The following is an 18759-nucleotide window of genomic DNA, read 5'->3' as shown; positions in this document are numbered from 1 at the left end:
ACTTCTCCTGCACCCGAGCTAGGGCATGGGATGGAGCCCAGCCCCTTTGTAGACAATGAGAATAAGCTTTCCCTTTCACGATTTTTTGGGATGAAACTTGGTGACCTAAATGTAGCTCTTGAAAGAGCTGTGACTGTGATATTTGCATGGATTTGGGATGGGTAGCAGGGACTGAGTGGAAGTAGCCTTAGAATAATCCGTTTTGACCCTGCCCACAGTAAGAAACACATTTCAATTTATATCGTGACCCAGGGGAGGGATACATGCACACCTGAAAAAAAAGTTCCATGAAATGAAATCCTCTTTAAGTGCAATGTGTCCTCCTAATTTATTCTATTGTATTCCATGAAAAAAAAATATGGGTCGTGACTCCATGATCACCTGGATTAGGAAATTGATGGATAAAAGCAGGGTTTGGTGAAATATCAGCAGTGCCCTATTTGGATCTGTTCTGTTTTTGCATGAAAAGTCTGCCTTCACTTGATGAAACCTGCAGGCAGTAACCCCTAGAGAAGGGCCCGCCGGCAAGGGGTAGAAGGCAGTCATGGCATGGATTGACACCCACAGATGACTTACTGGGGTGTGGCCCTGTGCGAGATGGGCGTGGCCTTGTGCAGGTGGACGTGAGCAGCTTCTTCCGTGGATGGAGAAATGCTAACTTGGAGCTATCCTCCCACTTTACCTTCACTGCATCCTCCAGGCTCCACCAGCTCAGAGCATATCGTTTTCACCCATGAGTGCCGGCCTGACTGCAGCCCGGGGCCCACCAGAAGGAACTCCCTTTAGTGTGGCATCTTGTGACAACCAGACACAGACCCCTAAAAGCTGGCAACCACTGTCAGGAACGAGAACCTTCCAGTGCTCCTGCCCCTTGAGTGAATTTGCTTCTTCACCTTGTTTCTTTTTGCTTATGCTTTAAAACTTCCGCAGAGGTAAATGACTTTTCCGTAATCGTTTTTCTGCTGCCTTTTAATGGTGCCTTTTTCAGACAGTTGTGATCAGCCTGGGGGAGATGACCAATGGCACCCCTCGGCCAAGATCTAGCCTGTTCCCCATCTAATGGGTCACTTGGGCCCTCCTTGCCTCCCACACCACTCTGTGGCCAGTGGCTGGCTCCAGGTCCCTGGCAGGGATTCTGCTGAGTGGCAGAGATTGCTGTGCCCGGGAGTGGAGGTGGAGCCCTTCCTCTGTCTTATCTACAAAATCTGGAGGTCTGGAGGTCTCCAGAAACCATGAGAAGGGTTTCTGGGAGAGCAGGCTGTCAAATGCCTAGTACCTTACACTTACCAGCATTACCCTGTCCCCTGGTTCCTCTTTGGCCTTTGAGGATCTCTGCTGAGGGCACCCAAGGGCACCCCTCCTTGTAGGCACCAAGAAGGGAAAACTTCATGATCTGCCTCCCTGATGCCAGGCGCAGAGCCTGGCTGTTGGAACCAATCCTCAAAGGCCCCTGTGCAGGAGACTTTTATCACCTCTTACAGACGAGGAGGAGGCTTGGAGAGGTTCAGGAAGCCCAGGCTGATAAATGCTCGGGGTGGGGTACAACCCAATGGCAGAGTCTGTGCCCTTTCCAGAACTTCACTCCAGTGCCCTGTTCCATACCCTCAACCATGGGGACATCATCCTTTCAGCTGCTCTGGGCTCTTCCTGATTCTCCAGCCCCCAGCGCCGCTCTGCTCTGTGACCTAGGGGCCTGCCCTGGCACTCCTGGGCTGCCCAACCATTCACTTTCGGGTGCAGGTGATAGCTTGTCTGTGTAGGTGGTAAGTTTTTGCCGGGCACCACTTGGGTCTAACATGTCATTTGAACATGTGTTTTGACAGCTCAAATTATGTAACAGACACAGAAGGATCATTTAGTTAGAATTTTTGCAAATCCTAGAGAAGTACATAGAATAACAAGCAATGGCTTGGGATACAGGTGTCCAACCACTGTTGATACAATGTTTCCCTTCCACTTCCTCCAAAAGGGAACATTGGCCGAAGTTTCCCATCACAGAGGCCCCTGAGGTACTTCAGCTGCAGACAGACATTTGCTTCCTCTTCCCCCATCCTCTAATCACTGCATTTGGTGCAGCAGTCCTGGCAGCCGGACAAGGAAAGGGGTTTCTAATGAGAGGGAGGGGGTGTTTCTGTGATGAGGTGGCTGCCAAGGCCACCAGCATGACCAAGGCTGACGGTACCAGCCCCGCCAGCAGGTTTTCCATCCAGGGAGGCTGGTCACTGTGACTCAGCAGGAACAAGGGCCTGTGACCAGAGAGATCCATTTATATCCTGAGGGAGGGAGAGGAGGGGAATAGAGGAGCCTCCTACAGTCAGAGAGGAAAAATTGTATGCCCTGTTTCTATAAGCCTTATAATGTGGTAGAGAACCGTTTCCTTCCTCTCAGTAGGAAGCAGTCTTTAGGGTTGGGATTTGGGGCAAGTGACAGTGTCACATGTCTGCACGTTGGAAAATTTCTGTGAATGGCCCTAGGGCACAGTGGTCCTATGTCACTGTCATGAAGACTGCGAAGGCAGTGACATCTGGGACCGTCAGCCAACTTGTCATTGGGGTCAGTTGAATGGGTCTCTAATACACAGACCCTACTGAATCAATCTAATCAATTTCTGGCCCTATAAAAACTGCAAAATCAAAATAAATGCAGGGCCACACATGGATAGCACCATAAATTGGAAGTTGGCCACAAAGGGAATCCCAGAGATCACAAGAAAACCAGAGATGATAGGGCTTGAGTGGTTGTCTTTTTGGAGGGCTTCCCTGTGGCCCTTCCCTGTATCCCACCCACCTCCACCCCTCCTGGATAGCGGCACCCCCTCTATTCCAGTCCAGCTGGCCATTTATATTCTTCTTCTTCTTCTTTTTTTTTTTGAGACAGAGTCTTACTCTATGATCTCGGCTCACTGCAAACTCTGCCTCCCGGGATTCAAGAGATTCTCCTGCTTCAGCCTCCCAGGTAGCTAGGATTACAAGTGCCCACCACCATGCCCAGCTAACTTTTGTATTTTTAGTAGAGACAGGGTTTCACCATCTTGACCAGGCTGGTCTTGAACTCCTGACCTTGTGATCCACCGCCTTGGCCTCCCAAAGTTCTAGGATTACAGGCGAGAGCCACCATGCCCGGCTTCTTCTTTTATTTAAAATATCTCCCTTCTCTGGAAGATGATCCACAGATAAACATTCCAGGGCTTACCACACTCTCAGGTGGGGAAATCTTCCCTTGCCCAAACCTGCAGGTAACATGAGGGATTTATTTAGATTTGAGCCTGTTTCCTCTTGTTCTGGCCTCTTGGTGACGGAACTGCTGTTCTTGAGGCTGTGCAATGGGCATCTTGCTCCATTGCTGACATCCAGAAGAGCTTGTGGCAGGGTCATTTCTTTTCCTTCTTTCTCACATTGGAGGACCTCGCCTGAGGAAGGGCTGGAATTGGGGTGACAGGTGTCTCTTCAGGTGCTTAGTGTCCTTGGAAGCCCAGCATGACCTTCCTTTCTTCTCTATTTGTCATTGTCCTGAGGAGCTACTCTGTAGAGTCTTTTCTGCACATTCCCTGAACATCTTCCTTTGTGTGTCTAACTCTCTAACCCAGGTCTTGTCCATAACACTTCTTCCGGCCTTGCTGCAGTCCCGGCAAGCCTGTCCTCTGCATCTCTGAAAACCGCTCCATGGTCATTTGCTAGGTCCACAGCGCCGCCCAGTGGCAAATGCAGAGCACGCCCGCTCCACCTTCCCAGCAGCTGGCCTAAGTTCTTTCTGACTTCCTGCTGGCTTAGTGACCCCATTAACCTGAGCTTCTTTCTCCTTTACAGGTGGCTATGAGAGGTTTTCCTCCGAGTACCCAGAATTCTGTTCTAAAACCAAGGCCCTGGCAGCCATCCCACCCCCGTTTCCCCCCAGTGCCACAGAGCCCTTGGACCTGGGCTGCAGCTCCTGTGGGACCCCGCTACACGACCAGGTAGACTTGGGGTGCAGCGCTCGGGAGTGGGGGTTAGGGGCAGTGTAGGGGTCAAGTAATGCCTTCTTTTCAGAGTTCTGAGGGTGTTTTTTGTCTTCGCTTTTGAGACAGTCTTGCTCTGTCACCCAAGAGTGCAGTGGTGTGATTATAGCCCACTGCAACCTCGAATTCCTGAACTCAAGGGATCCTCCCTGGTAGCTGGGACTACAGGTGTGCGCTACCACGCCTGGCTAATTTAAGAAGTTTTTTGGTAGAGATGAGGGGGTCTTGCTGTATTGCCCAGGCTGATCTTGAACTCCTGGCCTCAAGTGATCCTCCTGCTTTGGCCTCCCAAAGTGCTGGGATCACAGTCTTGAGCCAATGGCTCTGGTTCTGAGTTTTGTTATTTTTTTTAAGGTTTTTGAATGTTATGCCTCAATTTGGGGAGAATTCGGTGAACCCTGAGTATTGGGGTGGGAAGTAAGGTAGGGCCCATTTACTCCTTGGTAATCTTCCCCTTCCCTCTCTAAATATCCTTCCCTTAAGAAAAAAAGATTAAAGACACGACTCCCTGACCTGGCCTCTAGCATGGTGTTCGGACAAGTGAGGAGGCCACCTGAAGCCCTGGGGACTTGCTCTCTGGGAAGCTGAGGTCATCCTTCTTTGAAGTAGCGAGTTATAGACTGCATCTTGGTCCCCGACAGGCAGGCTGCCCCATGTATCAGCCAAATGGACATAGATGGTCACCCACCCTCCCTCTGAGAAAATCTGCATGAGCCACTGTGTTTCTTACAAAGAACCCTCCAGCCCTTTCAGTTAGATGGACTCTGCTGCCCACTACTCATGTGCTGAATTTAAGCCAGAATTGCCTCATTTACCAAGATCCCTTCTCTTGTTTGTGTGGCCAAGAGGGCATCGACTTATTTATTTGTTTATTTTTAGAGACAGAGTCTCACTGTTACCTAGGCTTGAGTCCAGTGGTGCAGTCATAGCTCACTGTGGCTTCAAACACCTGGGTTCAGATGATCCTCCCATCTCAGCCTCCAGGGTAGCTGGGATTACAGGTGTGTACCACCATAATAGGCTAATTTTTCATAGAGACGAGGTCTCACTACGTTGCCCACGATGGCCTTGAACTCCTGGCTCACGTGATCCTCCCATCTCAGCCTCCTAAAGTGCTGGGATTACAGGCGTGAGCCACTGCACACCTGTTTTTGATATGCCCAGTGAATACATAACCATAAACCACACAGCAAATGGCTTGATGATTAGCAGGTATCAACTCAGTGTCACAGATGATGCCATAAGGCTCGCATTGTCCTGCCGCTTCTTTTGCCACGGGGGAGGTGGGCTGCAGGAGGGTCCCACAAGACTTTACCTGCCATGGCCTCTCTGCCCAAAAGTAGAGGGCAAAGGCTGGAGAAGTCCCCCTAAGGCTATCGCCCCTCCAAGAGCTCCAGGAGGCTACAGGGGGTGCCTGCGAGGGCCAGACCCCGCAGGCATCCTCCCTGGGGCCTGGAAAGGAAAGCTGTCCGCAGACAAGTGTCCACTTCCTGTGCCAAGCACCTTACCCTCATGTCGTTGGGGGGCCTTTGTTTCCCTTTCTCTGCAGGGGGGTCCTGTGGAGATCCTTCCCTTCCTCTACCTCGGCAGTGCCTACCATGCCGCCCGGAGAGACATGCTGGACGCCCTGGGCATCACGGCCCTGCTGAATGTCTCCTCCGACTGCCCAAACCACTTTGAAGGACACTATCAGTACAAGTGCATCCCGGTGGAAGACAACCACAAGGCGGACATCAGCTCGTGGTTTATGGAAGCCATAGAGTACATTGGTAGGCTGAGCTTGCGCTCGGGTTCCTGGGTCCCAGGGCCAGTGGGAAGGATGAGAAGGAACCCCTGTAAGCCCGGTTTAAAGGTGGCCATGGGAGGCACTGAATCCAAGAGTCCCCATTGCCCCTCTTCCTCATTGGGAAGGCTTGCACATTGGATGTGGGGTTGGGAGGGAGGAGGGAAGAGGGACCTACACCAGGCTTAGCTTGCAGAGTCAGTCACCTTCCCCTTGCATGGCTCTGGTGCCCAGATGGTGAGATTTTTTGAATGGGGAGGAAGACACAGGGAGCATTAAGTCACAGTTTTTATTTTATTTATATTTATTGATTGATTTTTGAGACAGAGTCTTACTTTGTTGCCCAGGCTGGAGTGCAATGGTGCCATCCCAGCTCACTGCAACCTCAGCCTCCCAGGTTCAAGCTATTCTCCAGCCTCAGCCTCCAGAATAGCTGGGACTACAAGTGGGCCACCATGCCTGGCTAATTCTTGTATTTTTTGTAGAGACGGTTTCATCATATTGCCCAGGCTGGTCTTGAACTCCTGAGCTCAAGTGATCTGCCCCATTCGGCCTCCCAAAGTGCTGGGATTACAGGCATGAGCCACCACCCCAGGCCCCACTGTTTTGTTTCTGCAGATGGAAATCCTTGACCGGCAAATGGGATTTAACTAACTCCAGCATAATGATTGGGAAAATAGACCTCAGAACAGGGGGCGTTCTAGAGACCCTCCCACGTGGGTTTTCTTCCTGGCCAGTCCTTGGTGTAGGATGTCTATTCCTTCCTCCAGAGCCCCCTACCCTCAGGTGCTGGCCAGTGCCCCTAATTGGGGCGGGGTCTGCAGAAACGTGCACTCACCTATGGCACCCTGTCCCCAGATGCGGTGAAGGACTGCCGCGGGCGCGTGCTGGTGCACTGCCAGGCGGGCATCTCGCGCTCGGCCACCATCTGCCTCGCCTACCTGATGATGAAGAAGCGGGTGAGGCTGGAGGAGGCCTTCGAGTTCGTCAAGCAGCGCCGCAGCATCATCTCGCCCAACTTCAGCTTCATGGGGCAGCTGCTGCAGTTCGAGTCCCAGGTGCTGGCCACATCCTGTGCCGCGGAGGCAGCCAGCCCCTCGGGACCCCTGCGGGAGCGAGGCAAGACCCCCGCCACACCCACCTCCCAGTTCGTCTTCAGCTTTCCGGTCTCGGTGGGTGTGCACTCGGCCCCCAGCAGCCTGCCCTACCTGCACAGCCCCATCACCACCTCTCCTAGCTGTTAGAGCCGCCCTGGGGGCCCCAGAACCAGAGCCGGCTCCCAGCAAGGGTGGGACGTGTCGCGTGCGGGCAGAAAGTCGGGACTGAGCAGCTGGGAGCAGGCGACCGAGCTCCTTCCCCATCATTTCTCCTTGGCCCACCACGAGGCCAGCCAGAATGGCAATAAGGACTCTGAATACACATTAAAAGCAAACAGAACACTCCAACTTAGAGCAATAACGGCTGCCGCAGCAGCCAGGGAAGACCTTGGTTCGGTTTATGTGTCAGTTTTACTTTTCCGATAGAAATTTCTTACCTCATTTTTTTAAGCAGTAAGGCTTGAAGTGACGAAACCCACAAATCCTAGCAAACGTGCCCAACCAGTTTTACTAAAGGGGGAGGAAGGGAGGGCAAAGGGATGAGAAGACAAGTTTCCCAGAAGTGCCTGGTTCTGTGTGCTTGTCCCTTTGTTGTCGTCGTTGTAGTTACAGGAATTTTTTTTTAGAAGAAATCTTTGAGGACGTGGTTTTCATTTCTCAGTCACCAACAGGTGAATTATGACGCTTAATAATAAAGTATTTATTAAGACTTTCTTCAGAATCTGTAAGTACAAGAAGTCTAGTGACAGTGGAATTAGAATATATTAATATTGATGTCAGACAGCTGAGCACATAGCATGCAGATGTCAGAGCAGTTAGAAAGTCAATGGTGTGTTGTAGGTGTGGGCAAGGTAGCATGATCAGCACCTTGTGTTTGTTGCCAGTGAGAAGCAGGCAGGGTCCGGGGGAGGAGGAAGAAAGAAAAGGATTAGGCTTGAATTGCCTTTTTGTAAAAAAGAGACAGGATCTCGATATGTTGCCCAGGCTGGTCTCAAACTCTTAGGCTCGAGAGATCCTCCCACCTGAGCCTCCCGAGTAGCTGGGGCTGCAGGTGCGTGTCACCATGACCAACGTGAATTGCTTTTGAAGCTGGTTCCTGGGCATGTAGGCCACTAAAGCAATTTTAGACCACAGTAAGACAACCTTTTTTCTCTCCAATGATCACTTTGGTGGTGGGAGCATTTTTTGCCTAAATCTGCCTAAGACTTGTCTATCGTCTGTGATTGATGCCATATCACAACAAAGGTGCTCCTTGAAAATCGGGTGCCATTCAAATTTTCCTACAGCAAATCATTCGGCAAGGCCAGCCATTGGGGAATCCAGACAACTAGAGATAATCCTGAAATGAATCCTTTTGTAAGTGGAAGCACTATCTTTTCTTTTTTGCATAAATTGGAGGTTTTTATTTTAGGGTGTTACCTGAAGTGAAATATACCAACAAATTCTTGTGTTCTTTAAATTCCTGGTTAGGTGAATATTTTTGAATAAAATGATGAAGACACCACCCCAGGGTCACCTAAAATATTCACCTAAAAGATTTTGAATAAAAAGAGGGGAATGCATACCACATTTCAGGTCTCCTCGAAGTGTGGAAGGACAAGGGAGCATCAGTGAACTGATTGTGGATTGCTTATATCAGGTTCCATTGGTATGAATTTCCCAAACTGGAAACCAAAGGGCCAGGGTGGGGTCGGGGCTGATGGCTGGGTGAGGGGGCTGGCCACTGGCTCCTGTGATGTGCATCATGGGCACGTGGGTGCCATTTTGAATCCTTACTTGGGCCTTTCTAAATAAGGACTGGCTTTGGAGGGAGAAACATTTTCTGTGGGGAGGGTTTGGGGAGGAGGGATGAGGGAACAAGCTACATGCTATTTTGTTTGTAGTATTGTGCAACAGTCTTGTTATGGAGTGCCAGATTAGAGGTTATTGCAAACTTGTCTAGAAGTGAGAGCATGGTTTTTTTTTTTTTTTTTTTTTAGCCCTTTGAGAGTCTACATCTAATGGACATTCTTGCTCACCCATAAATAACATCAAGCCTCAATGTCACCATCACATTGGGATGCTCTTTCTCATCTGGCATCCTAGATAGGACCAGGTTGGTTACCTTTCCTTCCATGAACCTGTCATGGCATCATTCATCTTGACTTCACTAAGCTCTGCCTGTGAATGAGGCCAGAGCTCCCACTGGCGATTTTAAGACGAGCCAGAGGCTCCCTGCTTCCTCTGGGAATAACAGCTGAAGTGTGGAGGGGTTGGGTTCCCGGACAATGGAACAATTTAGAGAACACAGTTGGACATTCCCAACTTTTCCTTGATTCCTGGAAGTCCAGTGGGTTCTGCAGCTAACAAAGACCTTGGTCCCAGCAGCAGAGAGACAGGACAGAAGGCAAGAAGGGAAGGTAACCTGCAGAACAGATTCAGTTTTTATAGAATGAGTGCACATTTGCCAAAATTGTCCTGCTTTCCCAGACTGGATTCCCACCATGGGGACAGTCGGAACTCAGGACTAGCTCCAGTGACATCTTTCCTCCCTAGTCTTCTATCACAGTGTCAAAACAGCTATTTATAAAGCCATTTTCTTTGTGCTTGATAACAGCACGAGTCTCAAAACTTTTAGAAATAAAATAGGACACTTGCTTGATTGGAAAGGAGGACTTTTTAAAAATTGTTTTTTCGTCAGAAGTCTTTTGGATGACTTACAATCGCTCTGATGAAGACACCACCCCAGGGTCAGTCCAAAAGGTCAACGACTTTCAATCGGCATCCATCCTTCCTGTGAAGGGATTCTACTGATGGGAAATTTCTGTAATGACAGAAAAGCATTGCCCCTCATTGATTATCAACTTTGCTATCAGCCATGAAAGACAGAATGCTCATTGGGTATTCTGTAGAGAGTGAGGAATGCTGCCCATTCCCTCCCAGAATGTCTGATCCAGGGATGTGAGTGGAGGAGCCTTGGGGGAAAGGGACCAAGCTTTCCCACAGAGCATTATTCGGCCGAAGCGGAGGTGAGCAGGTGACTGACTGGTAGGTCCCAGCTCCCGTTATTCCCTCCCGAGGCCATTTTGCTCAGTTGCTCATTCCAGCTGGATTCCAGAGAGTTTTCTAATTTGGGAAGCCATAGAAAAGTTTTTACATTGTGGGAAGATGCAGAGAGGGAGGTAGGATGGTTGATTTAGGCAGGATGTTGAGAACTGGCCACCAATCAAGCCTGTGGTAGTAAAGCCATGGCTCCATGTTGGAATTACCTGGGGAACTTTCACAATTCTGATACTCAGGCTCTCCTAGATCAGTTCAGCCAGTTCTAATGGTGGGGTTGGGGGGAGCTCAGGCATCAGTGTTTCGAAGCTCCCTGGGTACTTTACCTTTGCAGCCAAGCTCGGGAAACTGCCATGCTTTCTGGATGTCAAGGCGCTGTTGGAGGCTGGGTGTGACAGCACAAAGAGCCAGACTGTCCTGTGGAAATCACAGCCATGGTTTGCCACTGGCTCAGCATGGTCTCACCACCAATCCCAGCCCGGCTAAGGGACAAGATGGTTTCTCTTGGGAGCTCCTGACTGGAACACCCTTCCAGGCTTTTCGAAAGCCAGATAATCTGTGGAGCCTTGTTATGGGACTCAATACAGTGCCTGGATGTTGATGTTTTTCCTTGAGGCTGTCTTGTCCATCAATAAAGATGGAGGATGTCTCCACTTTGAACCCCGCTTCCCCACCAATACCCTCTCTCCCTTAGAGTTTACGAGTCATTCAAGGAAGAGACTTCTTAAAGACAGCAATGCAATTCTTGTAACTTGTGTAAATAGCCCCATCTTTCAGAGTGATGTCATTTCTACATTTGATATGCCTGTATTTCTGTAGGATGTATATAGTTCAGGGGATTTTTGTTTGGTTTTGTTTTTTAGAAGTCAATATGTCTGGTTTTATTTATTGCTTGAAAAAGATCATTTAAAAAAAATAAATACATTTTCAACCACTTCCGGCTTGGTTTTTAACCTTTCCTTGAAAACTGTTCTGCTGTTTTGACTTGGAAGGGGAGGAAAGAACCACTGGGTCAATTAATAACCTTGCCCACTTAATAGCACAGTGGAGACAGAGCCCTTTTCTATTCTTTTTCCTTCCTTCCTTCCTTCCTTCCTTCCTTCCTTCCTTCCTTCCTTTTTTTTCTTCCTTCCTTTCTTTTCTTTCTTTCTCTCTCTTTTCTTTTCTCCCTTCCTCCCTCCCTTCCTTCCTTCCCTTTCTTTCCTTCTTTTTCTTCCTCTCTGTCTCTTTTCTTCTTTGCTTCAACAAGGTCTGGCTCTGTCCCCCAGGCTGGAATGCAGTGGCACAATCGTAGCTCATTCCAACCTTGAACTCCTGGACTCAAGTGATCCTCTTGCCTTAGCCTGCCAAGTAGCTGGGATTATGGGTGCACACCATCACACCAGGCTAGTTTTTTTTTTTTTTTTTTTTGAAACAAGGTCTCACTCTGTCACCCAGACTGGAGTCAGTTGTGCAATCTTAGCTCATCACAATCTCCACCCAGGCTCAAGCAATTCTTCTGCCTCAGCCTCCCGAGTAGCTGGGATTACAGATACATGACACTACCGCCTGGCTAATTTTTAGTAGAGACGGCATTTCACCATGTTGTCCAGGCTGGTCTTGAATTCCTGACCTCAAATGATCCAATGATCTCGGCCTCCCAAAGTCCTAGGATTACAGGTGTGAGCCACCACACCTGGCCTTTTTTTTTGAGACATGATCTCCGTATGTTGCCCAGGCTGGTCTTGAACTGAGCTCAAGCCATCCTCCTGCCTCAGTCTTGCCACTACACCTGGCAAGAAACCCTTTTTGCTCCCTGGGCACTCTTCAAGGCAGGTGAGAGAAGGCTGATGTTCATCTCTAAGAACCTGATTTCTCCGTGCCGTCCTCCAGTAGCAGAGAGACAGGGAAGAAGTAAATGACGGTGAGTGATAGTACTTCTGAGCTTCTGTTATGTGTCATCACTTTGTACTTAACACTGTTTAAGACTGACCTCTCCCCATGAGGAGCCATCATTATATCCTGTGCTTGGGTGTAACAGAAGAATGCAAAAGGAATGGCCACTACTGGAACATCTCTCCCCAATGGGGAGGGGGTCCAGCCTGTCTCAGAGAATCTGAAGAAATTATACTGATCTCTTATTCCACTGGGATCGTGAAAATGAGCACTATGTATCAAGGCAAGATTGAAGAAGTAAGCTGATAAAGCTTGTGTCTGTGTCATATGTCAGTGTTATCCTTGGTACTGATTGTGGATTGCTTGTATCAGATTTCATTGGTGTGAATTTCCCAAAAAGAAAACCAAAGGCATTAGTGAACATGCATTCCCACCGTATCATGATGATTTAACATTACTGTGGAAGCACTAGCCAATGTAATTAGCAAAGGAAAGAAATGAAGTATACAATGTGGAAAGTGGGCGGTCCAACAATTTTCAGATGATTTGTGGAAAACAAAAGGGAATCAACTGACAAACTATCAGAGATAAGGTAATTCAGTAAGTGGTTGATTACAAAGTAAACACAAACAGCTTTCCTATAGGAAATATCAATTAAAAGTTAACTAGAAGTGGTAGAAAATCCCATTTGCAATCATAACATACCTATTTTTGGAAATAGATGCTTGGTGCCACAAAGAAAAATCAGCACTGAAACAAGGGATCTTTCAGCAATGCAATTTTTACTTCCTGGACTGCTAGCCATCTTGCCACAAGAGTACAATGAACAAAGGAAAACACACAATTTTATTCCTTACACATTTGGGGTCATCCTTACTGCTGTGTCTGGTCTCTATTGGCTGGAGCCAGACCTCACAATCTAAACTAAAACCCAATTGGCTAACAACTTAAAACTTTTCTTAACAGGTAAAAGCAATGGAGAGCTGAGACATGCCTGTGAACACGTCCAGCACAGATATTTTGGTTAAAGTACAAGGATATGGATTGTACTAAGTGCCTGTCTGTAAGCATGGCATGTTTAACAGCTACATAGGACAGGGCTTAACAAAGTTATTAGCACACTTATTCTTTAACAAGGAAGGAAACTTTCAAAAGGAACTTTTCTACTTCTCACACCAATGATAGACTTTAACAGAAATAGGTAGGGTGTATATGATGGACATGGTAGAGCTCTGCCAAGGGACACATAGAGACACTTGGAAAAAGTGGAACAGGAAAAAGTGGAACATACAGATGGTCCCCAAGTTACCAGGATTTGATTTAATAATTTTTTGACTTTACGGTGGTGTAGAAGTGATATGCATTCAGCAGAAACCATTGAAAAAGGAAAATAAATCTCAGTCCCCCCAAATCACTAAGCCAAAATCACTAATAAATCTTGGGACCCTAAAAATTACTAGGCCACAAGGACATTCCTTGTGGACACACAGAACTCAATCCCTTTGCTCACCATGAGACAAATGCTTATCTAATTGCTTCCTTTGCCGTATCGTTTTACTAAGAGACTAAAGCCTAAGTGACTATTCCTATAAACTGTGTATTCAGTTGAAGGCTTATCAGAAACTCAAAATAATGCAACCGTTTTTCTCTTATCTACCTATGATCTGGATGCTCCCATCCCCACTTTTGGTCATCCCACCTTTCCAGTTGGAACCAATGTACACCTTACATATATTTGTTGATGTCTCATGTCTCCCTAAAATGTACAGAAGCCAGCTGTATCCGGACCACCTTGGACCACCATCAGGACCTCCTGAGGCTGTGTCATGGATGCATCCTTAACCTTGGCAAAATAAACTTTCTAAATTGACTGAGCTCTGTCTCAGATATTTTGAGTTCACACCATACTACCACTACCCATATGGGCATCTTGACTTTCACTTTCAGTACAGTACTCTTTAAATTACAAGAGATATTTAACACTTTGTTATAAAATCGGTTCTGTTAGATGATTTTGCCCAGTTGTGGGCTAATATGTCTTCTGAGCACATTTAGGGTGAGCAGAACTAAGCTATGATGTTCAGTAGCTTTTTTGTTTGTTTGTTTGTTTGTTTGTTTGAGACTGAGTCTCACACTGTTGCCCAGGCTGGAGTGCAGTGGTGTGATCTTGGCTCACTGCAGCCTTGCGCCTCAGCCTCCCAAGTAGCTGGGATCACAGGCACACACCACCACACCCAGATAATTCTTGAATTTTTGGTAGAGACAGGTTTTGCCATGTTGGCTAGGTTGGTCTCAAACTCCTGGCCTCAAGTGATCTGCCTGCCTTGGCCTCCCCAAATGCTGGAATTACAGGTATGAGCTACCACACCCAGCCCCCGCTTTCAATTCTTTAGGGTATATGCTATCCTGTTTTTTTTTTTGTTGTTGTTGTTGTTTTTTTTTTAGAGATGGGTTCTTGCTCTGTTGCCCAGGCTGTGCAGTGGTGTGATCATAGCTCACTACGACTGTGAACTCCTGGGCTCAAGCAATCCTTCTGCCTCAGCCTCCTGAGTAGTTGGGACTACAGGTGTTCACCACCATGCCTGGCTGTTTTTAAAATTTTTTTGTAGAGATCCAGTCTTGCCTAGGCTGGAGTGCAGTGGCATGATCATGGCTCACTGCAGCCTCAAACGCCTGTGGTGGTAGAGGAAACATATAAATACATAGATGGTGATGTAGTTTAATGGAGTACCTACTGGGCACAGATTTGACTCAAAGGGCTGAGTGGTCACATGGCCCCAGGTAGGCAAAGAATGGCTTTTTTGGGAAGATATTTGAGTTGGGACTTGAAGGATTCTGAGAAGACTTATCTCAATTATTTTGCATTAAATTTGCATAATTGCCTCCTTCCCCATTACTTGGAAGGTGCTCTAAGTACCATGAAGTCACACACTCTCTTCCTTGAAACTGTACCATCGGCAAGAGAGCTCATGTGATGGATGAGGAAGAGGAGGAATTGAGGGGGAGAAAACATGAACGTTGTATAACTCAAGATTCAGGTAGTGTAATCTCTTGTACCCTATTGTAAGTATGCCAACTCTTTTCTTTTGGTTATGTGGTTTAATTAATTCAAAAACTAAATGAATTGTTCATTAAAATAAGTAATACAAAGTTTTTGATGTTGGGCATAGTGGTTCATGCCTGTAATCCCAGGACTTTGGGAGGTTGAGGCGGGCGGATCACCTGAGGTCAGTTCAAAACCAGCCTGGCCAACATGGAGAAACTTTGCCTCTACTAAAAATACAAAAATTAGCTGGGTGTGGTGGTGCATGCCTATAATCTCAGCTACTCAGGAGGCTGAGGCAGGAGAATCGCTTGAATCTGGGAGGTGGGTGACAGGGTGAGATCTATCTCAAAAAACAAAAAACAAACAAACCAAAAAAGTATTTAAGCATTTTCATCTGGTTTGGACCTTTCTGTTCTATGAACTCTGGGATAGTCTGCCTGGTAGTGTCTGTGGAGGCTACCATTGCATTAAGGTAAATTCCCACCCAATATAGTTCTATAATCAGAAGTGTGCTTTCAGAAGTTTTTGGTAGTGGGGGTGACTGATTGCTAGTCCAGGCATGATCTCAAGGGATGCATGAGAGATTTGATGGCTGAAGTATTTCTACAGGGCTTAGTAGCTGTCTGTAGCAGGTTAGAAGAAAGAGGAAAGAGTGAATAATTAAAGATGGTCATTTTAAGAATTAGTGTCAGAGGTTGCGAATGCTATTTCTAAGTCCAAATGATAGCCAGAAGTTTGAATTCTGCCCTGCCTCACTGTAGCTATGCGGCCTTCGACAAATTCTTCATCCTAAAAGCAACGTGGCTGGACTAGGTGATCTCTAAAGACCCATTTCGGTTCTCAGAGTCTACGAAACGCTATTTTGCACTCCTCATCCTTTAGCATGTGGTCAGCTTAGGGTATTGGAATGTGTTTTTTACAAGATCTAGCCTCTTTATTAAAGGACAGGCTGCCAGTGTAACAGCCCGTTTAAACGCTGCTTGGAGATAGAAACAGTGCTCTATGTTCAGGGCACTGTCGCAGGATTGGGGATCCCATGGTTCTTGACATGAAAAAATATAAGCCATCTAATCAAAGACAAGTCCAAACCACACAGATAGCCAAACAACTATAATCAGGTACAATAAAAGTGCAATTCATCAGAGTAATGGATTTGGAAGGGATTTAAATTAATGAAAAGTATTGAATAAACCTTTGCCCTTCTCTCACTCATGGCTATGGCCATGAGAAATGCTACCAGATGATGATGAAATCAGGCTTAAGTCAACTTGAGTGGCAACCAAGATTCTTGCTCTCCTGCCACGAGAAAACCTCAGATCTCTCCTTGTTTCTTCTTTTCCTCTAAGCCTTCTGCTCAAATTTTAGAAAATGTCTAAGTGGCCAAGTCTTTCCATGATCAAAGATGTGGTTACTTTGATCACATTTTGGATCGTTTCCTTCCTGAAGTCCTAGATATTGAATTATTGAATGGGAGGCCCTCTCCTGAACTCCTCCCCAACCCCCACCCCCCAGCATTTGCCTTGGGTCTGTGTGTGTGAGCCTTCTAACCGTAATACAGTAATAGTTTTAGGCTTTTCTTTGTAGGGATTTGGATGACTTCCGGGGAACTTTTGCTGTACTATGTGCACCAACATCAACACTGGCCAGTAGGGTAGTTCACTGATAAAAATGTTAGGGCTGATGGTAGACATCTGGTTCCACTCTGCAGCACTCTGGGCTTCAGTTAGGTGGAAAACTCTTTAAGGAGTCTGAGCCAGTCATAGATATGCTTTCCTCTAATCTTCCTTTCTAGCCAATTATATGTTTTTTCTTAGGAGGCAGAATGGAAAGCCAGTTTCAGATTAAAAAAAAAAAAAAGACAATGTACAATGCAATTTAACTCATTTAATTCTCATAGCAACTCTATGTAATAGTAGCAGTAGTAGTACTCATTTTTAAAGATGAGGAAACTGAGGCCCAAGGAGAGTACGGAACTTCTCAAGGTCACATGGCTAGTAAATGGTAAAACCAAGCTATGAACTCAGGCCTTCCGATGGCAGAGCTGGAGGATTTAATCCTACGGTCTTTCAGCAAGCTAGTCATGAAATTGACCCAATAGTCCCATATACAGTTGTTTTTTATAAACATAGAAATGGACTCTTTTGGTCTTAAAGCTCACAACTTATCTTTGTTTTATCTTAGTTCCTTCCTCAGGAAAGGATCCCTCAGGCCTCTCAAAAAGCATCAAAAAATGGAAACTCACCAGATCAGCACATCCAGACAGTGAGATGCCCAACTCCTCAATCATCATGATTGCTTCCTTGCCCCTCCTTAGTTACTGCTTTCTTACACATTTCTTCCCTGCTATGTCAACTCCTGGTTTTAGTTAGGGAGATGAATTTGAGACTGAACTCCCATCTCCTTGGCTGCAGCACCCAATTAAAGCCTTTTTCCTTGGCAGTACTTGTCATCTCAGTCATTGACTTTCTGTGCAGCGAGCAGCAGGGCCTAGACAAAACCCCAGGTGTTTTGGTAACGGTCAAACTAATAGACTAGACACCTAAAATTCTCATTGTTCTACTTCCATCTTCTCCACAGACTCCAAAAACATTCGATTTGTAACACGTTGTACATCTGTTAAGGAGTCCTAGATTAAATAACTATATGGCAGCCAGTATTCCTACTTGACAGATGAAAAGTAGAGACATGGTCTTCATACAATTGTCTTGTAGTTGTGAAGCAATTCTGTACTGTAGGGCAAGCACTGGTTTCCTGACTTCGGCCTCTACATACTCCCAATGACTCACAACTATGGTCACCTTATACTTTATGCTTTGTGTTACATACCACTGATTTGTAGGCGGAGTTACGAAAGTACAGGTGAATAGACTTATTTTCCAAATGGGTCTCTGGCCACGAAGAGTATGCTGAGAATCATATTAACAAAATTAACATCTTACTTCTATATTGTCTAATGCAGTTGTTTTCTTAGCACTGTATGTGGGTAGGAGTTGGTATAAATGAAGAGGTACACACCACCCCCTTTCCACTTGTTTTTTATATATCCAAGTGTTCAGAGCTGATGCCAACCAGTACTTGTTAGGTTCCAACTTAATAGGAATAGATGACCCAACTTTCATTATTTCCAATATAGTGGCAGGTGTTCTTTCAGCTTGGAGGCCTACTGTACAGTCTTAGAAGATCATGAGGAAAAGTGAACCTAGCCAAATGACAAAGGCTGACAGGTGCTATAAACAGGACACACTGCCTCTAATCTAAGAAATTGGGTCAAAGCATCCAAACACTCAATGTAGACAACATAATCTAAAGACAGTTCTTCAAAACTGGCTACCCAAGAAGCACCCATCCTTTGATTAATAGGATCTAGTTTTCTAGCAGGTAATTTCCTGTAGAAGATAAACCAATCCACCAAGCAGTTTACAGCCGCCCCTCCCCACTTCCCCCAATCTCCTACCCACAGTGGTTCACGCTATAAAAGCAGGCTCTTGGAATACGTCTGTATCATAAACCAACCCAGGCTGTGGACATTCTGTTGCTGTTTTATATTCCACTTGCTTTTTGTGCACAAGTCAGATAATTTCTATTTCTATAACCCTTTCTCTAACCCCTTAGTCCCAAATGTGTCCCCTCTATAATTTCCCTTTCTATAACCAAAAGGGAATACCTGAGTCTAATGGCATTTAGAATCTGACTGTCTCGTGAGACACTGACATAAAATCATGTAGTAGAATCAAGTCTGTATATTTGCTCCTGGTTAAACACTGCAACTCCATGTATTATTGGTGACTGATGCACAGCAACTGGTACTTAGTCTCATGTGGAAGGCATTCTGGGATATAAAATAACGGACTTAACCACTTCCAGTTTCACTTCCTCATCTGTAAAACAGAATTAAAAGGCCAGTTTTGCCAAGTTTTTGGGGTTA

General features: G+C 46.4%; 1 protein-coding gene across 1 annotated transcript in view; it reads left to right on the top strand.

The window, feature by feature from the left end:
* DUSP4 (dual specificity phosphatase 4) overlaps positions 1 to 10847 on the top strand; it is a 17978-nt gene extending 7131 nt beyond the window's left edge. Inside the window, exons 2-4 of the mRNA XM_017535774.2 lie at positions 3807 to 3952; positions 5544 to 5763; positions 6636 to 10847. Of these exons, the coding sequence (XP_017391263.1) occupies positions 3807 to 3952; positions 5544 to 5763; positions 6636 to 7021 (752 nt within the window). The 3' untranslated portion in view covers positions 7022 to 10847. The remainder of the gene's footprint in view (positions 1 to 3806; positions 3953 to 5543; positions 5764 to 6635) is intronic.
* Positions 10848 to 18759: the final 7912 nt, after the last annotated feature.

This window comes from Cebus imitator, unplaced genomic scaffold (assembly GCF_001604975.1).
Source record: "Cebus imitator isolate Cc_AM_T3 unplaced genomic scaffold, Cebus_imitator-1.0 Scaffold5, whole genome shotgun sequence".
NCBI lineage: Eukaryota > Metazoa > Chordata > Mammalia > Primates > Cebidae > Cebus > Cebus imitator.
Note: the sequence above shows the minus strand (reverse complement) of the source record. Positions and strands in the feature narration are given on the sequence as shown.